The 6,648-nt window shown below is 65.0% G+C and overlaps 2 protein-coding genes across 2 annotated transcripts in view; both read left to right on the top strand.

Moving 5' to 3' along the window:
- PTGDS (prostaglandin D2 synthase 21kDa (brain)) overlaps positions 1-2,691 on the top strand; it is a 4,326-nt gene extending 1,635 nt beyond the window's left edge. The window contains exons 2-7 of the mRNA XM_008576498.1: positions 78-214; positions 329-405; positions 1,124-1,240; positions 1,356-1,457; positions 2,017-2,042; positions 2,561-2,691. Coding sequence (XP_008574720.1) covers positions 78-214; positions 329-405; positions 1,124-1,240; positions 1,356-1,457; positions 2,017-2,042 — 459 coding nt within the window. The 3' untranslated portion in view covers positions 2,561-2,691. The remainder of the gene's footprint in view (positions 1-77; positions 215-328; positions 406-1,123; positions 1,241-1,355; positions 1,458-2,016; positions 2,043-2,560) is intronic.
- Positions 2,692-3,782: 1,091 nt separating this feature from the next.
- Positions 3,783-6,648, top strand: part of LCNL1 (lipocalin-like 1) — an 8,762-nt gene continuing 5,896 nt past the window's right edge. Inside the window, exons 1-5 of the mRNA XM_008576515.1 lie at positions 3,783-3,884; positions 4,258-4,397; positions 4,968-5,041; positions 5,204-5,314; positions 5,578-5,679. Of these exons, the coding sequence (XP_008574737.1) occupies positions 3,783-3,884; positions 4,258-4,397; positions 4,968-5,041; positions 5,204-5,314; positions 5,578-5,679 (529 nt within the window). The remainder of the gene's footprint in view (positions 3,885-4,257; positions 4,398-4,967; positions 5,042-5,203; positions 5,315-5,577; positions 5,680-6,648) is intronic.

The following is a 6,648-nucleotide window of genomic DNA, read 5'->3' as shown; positions in this document are numbered from 1 at the left end:
CGAGGGCGGGGCGGGTGCCCACCCGGGCGGCCCGGGGGTCCGTGGGGCCTGACCGAGCCGGCGGGGCGTTCGCGCAGTTCCTGGGGCGCTGGTTCACCGCGGGCCTCGCCTCCAACGCCAGCTGGTTCCGGGAGAAGAAGGCGATGCTGTCCATGTGCAAGTCGGTGGTGGCCCCGACCGCGGGCGGCCTCAACCTCACCTCCACCTTCCTCAGGTGGGATGGCGGGGTGGGGCGGGCTGCTGAGACCCAGAGGACCCCCGCATCATTGTCGCGCTCGGGGGACACCCTCGGTCCTGACCCCTGACCCCGAGGGTAACCTGCCTACAGGAAAAACCAGTGTGAGACACGCACCATGCTGCTGCAGCCCGTGGGGTCTCCCGGACACTACAGCTACAGGAGTCCCCGTGAGTGGGGCCCCCGACCCCTGGGTCCAGCCTAAGAGTGACACTTGCTGGCTGTTACTCCAAGGGAGCCCTGCGTCCCAGCGATATGGGGGGGAGGTGACGGCCACTCCACCAGGTTCTGCGAGTCCAAGGCCAGGCCTAGGCGGGAATCTCACCCTCGCAGGGTTGTGGGGAACAGAGGGACCCTTTCTGTAGGAGGCCAGACCCTCTCTGCAGCCCACCATGTTCTGCCAGGGCCCTCCCCTGCTCGTGATAGAATTTCCCCAGATCTCTGCGGCCCAGGTAGGACACACACAGGCAGCCCCCCAAGTCCCCTTCACATATCTCCTCACAGTTCCCACTGCAAGACCCCAGGGCTTCCTCACCCCCACCTTGAGGCAGGGCTCCCCACTGGGAAACCTTTCCCCTACTTGGTTCTGGACAAGTTTTGTGACTGTACCATGAACCCCCTGATTGTCTGTGCCTGCATGATTCCTGGCCCCCCGGGATGTCTGGTTTGGGATCCCTCATTCATGGGCTATGCAGGCAGGAAGCAGGGAGCTGCTGGCTGCTAGAACTGGGGAGGGAGCAGGCGGGGGAAGCATCCTGGGTGGCCAAGGGCCGGGGTCGCCTCCCACCCACACGCCAGCCCGCAGAAGGCACCCTTCCCCAGAGTGGAGGTGGGCCAGAGGTTTGGGGGACGGGGTTCCCCATCCAGAGTCGTTTCTTGGGTTCTCAGACTGGGGCAGCACCTACTCCGTCTCAGTGGTGGAGACCGACTACCAGGAGTACGCCCTGCTATACAGCGAGGGCGCCAAGGGCCCCGGCCAGGACTTCCGCATGGCCACCCTCTACAGTACGTGCCCCTGACCCCCGCGGGGACCCTGCAGCTTGGCCTGACCCAGGGCAGGGCAGGGGCAGAGCAGAGACCTTCCCCCACTGAGGCCGTGCTCCCCTCCGTGCCACTGCAGGCCGCACCCAGACCCCGAGGGCTGAGTTAAGGGAGAAGTTCGTCACCTTCTGCAAGGACCAGGGCTTCACAGAGGACACCATTGTCTTCCTGCCCCAAACTGGTGAGGGGGGCCGCTAATCGGATGCCGAGGGGATTAAGGTCAGATTAGAGGGAAACAGTCTTCTGCCGGGTAGGGTGTGGGAGGCTGAGGGAGAGGTTGGCCTCTTCCTGACCTACCCTCAGCCAGGAGTGGGGAACAGAGATCAGCCTGTCCTAACCTCACAACCTCTGCCTACAGCCCCCTTCACCAAGACCCCCTCCCCGGATGGATGCCAAGCACCCACTCTCTGCCACACCCTGGGCCAGCCCCCAGGATATGGGGGTCCCCGGCCGGGGGGGGGGGGGAGTGGCCACCAGTGGGCTGGGGCTCGGGCACAGCCTCCCTGGGGTAGGCATCTGCTCTCCACTGAGGTAGAGAAAGGCCCCTTCTTTGAGGAGCAGGGGCTGGCAGGGAGGTGCTGGGGTGCAGTGGAGTCTGTGTGGTGAGGGGCTCAGCCAAGACCAGCTCTCCAGGGCTTCAGGGGAGGCTCCTCAGCATCGGGGGTGGAATGCAAGCCCAGGTGGGCGAACTGGCTCAGGCCTGGGGCTGACTAGGGCCCCCCGGGCTTCTTTCTTGGCAGATAAGTGCACGAAGGAGCAAGCGTAGGTGAGGAGGCTGGGCTGCAGGCCGCGTCACCAGCAGGAGTCCTGCACCTACAGGCAGCCCTGCAGACCCCGCCCTCCCCAGGGGCTGCAGTGCAGGGTGGGGTGGGAGACACAGGAGCCCCCTGTGCAGACCAGGTGTCCAGTTGTGAGTCAGAAAGAAAACCTGGTCCCAGCTGCAATTCCCTAAGGCTCCTGGGGGTGGTGGGCAGAGGTGGGCAAGGGTGGGAATGCCAAGTTCCAGGCAGACAAGGTCCACCAGCAGGACCATCCTGCAGCGAGGGTCTCTGGGTGCCAGGAGCAGGAGGCCTAGAGGCAGGGCAGGAGGTCCTCCCAGGCAGCAGGGTGGGGAAGAGCGGAGCGGGGGACAGGGGGATAGAGCTGAGAGGTGACCTTAGGGGACTGGGCTATGGAGGGACTCACACCCCCCAGGAGGGAGGTCCGAGCTGAAAGTAGAGTCTGGGGGCAGGGAGGGGTCACAGGGATGCTTGCACCACCAGTGTGTCCTGCTCTCTCGGCCAGGTGACCCCTACCCTCAGGACTCCTGTGTTCTGCTTTGTTCTCCAAGACCCCAGCCCTGGCTCCCCCCACAGTGCCTCTGCCCCTCGGCCTTTATCCCGCTCTGAGAAATAAACTCCAGAAGCAAGTCAGTAGTCTGGCTCCTGCCTGTCTGTCCTGTAGTGTCGCAGCCTGGGCCTGGCTCAGCCACCTGGGCCACCCCCCACCTCCCCTCTGTGCAAAATCTCAGCATGAAGCCACCAAAGGGCAGGCAGAGGAGAGCCCTCTAGTATCTGCTCCAGTGGACAGCTGAGGGGAAGGACTAGTCCCCCACCCACCACACACGGGCCAGCCGTGACCTTGCCACAGTCCCCCACCCCCCCGGCCACACCCCCCGCAAACTGGCAGCTTCGGCCAGGCCCTTCACCACCTCAGCAGGAAGGGCCGGGGGCCCCAAAGGAAGCTTTGGATCCAATGGGTTTTTCAAGGTGTGGGATTAGCACACTCGGGCAGATTTAAGGGTTTGGGGGACAAAAAGGAACATTTGTTTGGAAGATGCCAGAGTGTCTATGCTCCCCCCACCAGGACAGACTGGCAGAGTGGGCTGGGCATAGGCCACCCCACATCCGCCTGGCTCCCTGAGCACCCCCGGTCCCTGGCCCCTGGCCTGGGCCTCCAGAGCACACAGTCCTGCCCACTTGCCAGAGCCCTGGCACCAAAGCCACATCGGGCCTGGCCAGACCCTCCCACCCAGCCCTGCTCCTGGATCCCTGCTCTCCAGCAGCTTCCCAGCTGGGGTGGCCATTTTTGGGCCCTGTCCCTAGCCCTCCTGGTTCACAGTGCGAAGGTGAGCTTCTGGGTGGCCTTCCTGGGGGCTGTATCTGAACCGAGGGCTGGTGGCTGACATCCCAGAGCGGCCACGGGAGGCCAGAGAGGCAGGGTGCATTGGTTGTCAGGCAGCCCCCTAGCCTGGAGGTCAGCCAGAACTGCTTGTCCCCTGGAGGCTGGACATCCGGCCCCCTTCCTAAAGGAAATGCAGACGATGGGCGTGGTTGGGTGGAGGCATCTGGGCCAGGGTGCTGCAGGGTGCAACCCGATCAGGAGCCTATCTCCATGGGCTCTGTCCCAGGCCAGCTGGCCAGCCGCCCCAGGGCATGTCAGGGGCATAAAGGCCACACCAGGGAGGCCACCCTAGCTCTGCTGCCCTGCTCTGTGTCCGGAGGAGTCCCTGTGCCCGCCGTCTCCCATGATGCTGCAGGCTCTGCTGATCAGCTCCCTCCTTGCCCTGCCCGGGGTGTCCCCAGGCCAGGCCCAGGTCCCCATCCAGGCCAACTTCGATGCCAGCCAGGTCTGCCCAGACCCGTCCCCTCCTGCTCATGGATGACCCCCCACCCTTTGGATTTCCATCCCAAGGCCCTGATCACACCGTCTTTGATCCAGGCTCAGCTGGGGCAGGGGAAAGACCCCCACCCACCTGCATCCGACTGGGAGTGGGTGGTCTGGAGAGGGTGGCAGGCCCCCATCCCAGCCTTTGGGTCATGCCCACCACCACTCCACAGGGCCTGGAACTGAGACAGCTGTGACTGCACCTTGTCCTGTCCCCAGTACTGGGTCAGGGTTGGTGGGGTGCGTCGGCTGGGAGCAGCTGTGCAGGGCAGGATGTGGTGGACTCGGGCCGGGGCGGGGACCAACCCCCAGCCCTCCCTGTGTCCGTCCTGCAGTTCCAGGGCACCTGGTATGTGGTGGGCATAGTGTCCGACGACCAGGGCTTCCTGGACTCCAAGGACAACATGAAGATGCCTGTGGTCTTAGTGACCCCTGTGGCCGATGGTGACCTGGCCCTCAAATTTGGGTACCCCACGTAAGTGACCCTGCGAGCCTCACGTCAGACTTGGCCTTAGACAAGAGCCAGGGTGAAGCCAAATGAAGGCAGCAAGAGCCAGGAGTCCCTGACACATTAGGAACCAGACCACAGGCTTGAAAGGGACCCCGGGCTGCAGACACCCGAGCAGCAGGGCAGCTGGCCTGCTCCGGAGGACAGAGGTGCTGGCAAAAGCCTCCGCCGGAGGCCCAGGCGTTGAGAAACAGTGTCTGCGTGTCTGTGTCTGTGTGCCAGCGTGTGTGTGTCACTGTGTGTCTGTGGGCCAGAGTGTGTCACTGTGCGTGTCTGTGTGTGTGCAGGGGACATTGGACAGTCCGTGCCCCCGGCTGTGTGCCTCTGAGCAAGTACACGGTAGCAGCCCCACCCCCACAGGGGTTTCCTCCCCAGTAAGATTACCATGAAGTACCGTGTCCTCTGAGCATGTGGTGAGGGTGAGTCAGGACACCCTGGCCGTCCTGCCCCGGCAGCGTTCTCAGGATCCCAGGCAGGGCTGGGGCTGGGCGCGGGGCAGGGGCTGCTGCTCAGGGCGCCTGGGCTCCTCCTGTCCAGGCCCGATGGCGGGTGCCAGAAGATGGACATGACCTTCACCAAGGGTGCCGTGGAGGGGCAGTTCAGCAACCCAGGTGAGGTGGGCAAAGTGGGCAGGGCAACCAGGAGGGCAGAGGTGGCAGCAGGCAGGGCAGTGGGGGTGAGGGCTACTAGACTGGCACCCTGGGCAGGCACATCCTGCGGTTGGGAGTGCAGGGCCGTCCTGGGCCTGGAGTCAGCCGCTCTCACTCCCTCAGCCATGGGCCAGACCGACATCCGCGTGGCGTTCACCGACTACCAGCACTTTGCCCTGATGTACCTGGAGACTCAGAAGGGCGGCGTGCGGAACGTCTGGCTGCAGCTCTATGGTGGGTGTTCCTGACTCCTCCCTTGGTCACCAGGCACAGGCCTGTTCCTCAGGAGCCATAACCTGAGGCCTGGTCTGGACTGTTGCCCATGTGCGTGTTGCAGCACGTGTGACTCACGGCGGGTGGAGCCACTGTCTCCCGGTGGGACTCCTCGGGACCCCGGGGACCCCATGTCTGTAGCCAAGGAATCCGGACCTCTCCCCACCCCCTCTTCCCCCCTCCACCCTGCCCCTTTCCCTCACTGGCCCTCCCTGCCCCTTCAGCCCGAGCCCCAGAGCTGTTTCCTGAAGGTGCCCAGAAGATGCAGTTGCTGTCACCCCAAGTGGGCCTGAACCCCAGCCAGGGCGCCCTGCTGCCCAAGTCGGGTGAGCGTTGCCCCCACCCCTGCTCAGGGCTGCAGGAGCCAGGAAACCCCGGACCCAGACTGGCAGGGGGGCAGGCTGTGAGGGTCACCTCACTGACCCCAGAGGCAGGACAGAGGCACTTGGGGGCAGCCCTAGCCTGTCTGGGCCAGTGAAGGACAGGATGATGCCCAGACTGGTGCCCTCAGGAGGTGATGACAGGTTGGGAGGGCCAGGGGCTTCCACCCCAGGGAAGGGGACATGGGGTGGCTCCTCAGGCCGGCTCTCTCCCGCAGACCAGTGTGCTGGTGCCTTCTCCCAGGTAAGTAGATCACGCGGTGGCAGCGCCCTGCTGACCGATGGCGGCCCCCCGGACATGCACTGCAGGGGAGTCTCGGTCTTGGGCACAGGGAGGGGGCGAGGAAGGGGGATGGTGGCCACAGCATGGAGGCTGGGCAGGCAGTGGTGGGGCCCTGGGCTGTGGGAGGACCGTGGGGACCCGGGGCCGCCGCCCACCTGCCCCTTGTTTTGCAGTGAGGGATTCGGTGGTGGCCGCTCTGCTCCGCACCGCTCCCCAAGGAGCGCCCGTTTCTCTGCACACCCCGCCCCAGCACAATAAAGGGTTCAGAAAGCCAGCTCAGTGTGCACCTGCTCTTCCTTTTTTTTCTTTCCTGGGTGGCTGGCGGGCACAGCAGTGGAATCCTGGACCTTGGTGGTGTCAGCACACGCTCTAACTCACTGGGCCAACCGGCCAGCCCACGTGCGCATTTCTTGGGGGGGTAGGGGGCACCCTGGAAGGGTGATTGGCCCAGGATGGGGTGGCCCAGGACGGAGGGTGCCCTGGGATGGGGCCCTGCGGGGATCGGGCTCCGACCATGCAGTGCAGCCCCTCCACCTTCCGGGGCCAGGCCCCCTTGCTGGGTGTGGCCCCGGTCCCGGTCCCGTCCTGGTCCTGGTCCTCATCCTGGTCCTGGTCCTGGCTGGGTGGGCGGG

Source organism: Galeopterus variegatus, unplaced genomic scaffold (assembly GCF_000696425.1).
Source record: "Galeopterus variegatus unplaced genomic scaffold, G_variegatus-3.0.2 Scaffold1360, whole genome shotgun sequence".
NCBI classification, from domain to species: domain Eukaryota; kingdom Metazoa; phylum Chordata; class Mammalia; order Dermoptera; family Cynocephalidae; genus Galeopterus; species Galeopterus variegatus.
This window is presented reverse-complemented; position numbering and strand designations above follow the sequence as displayed.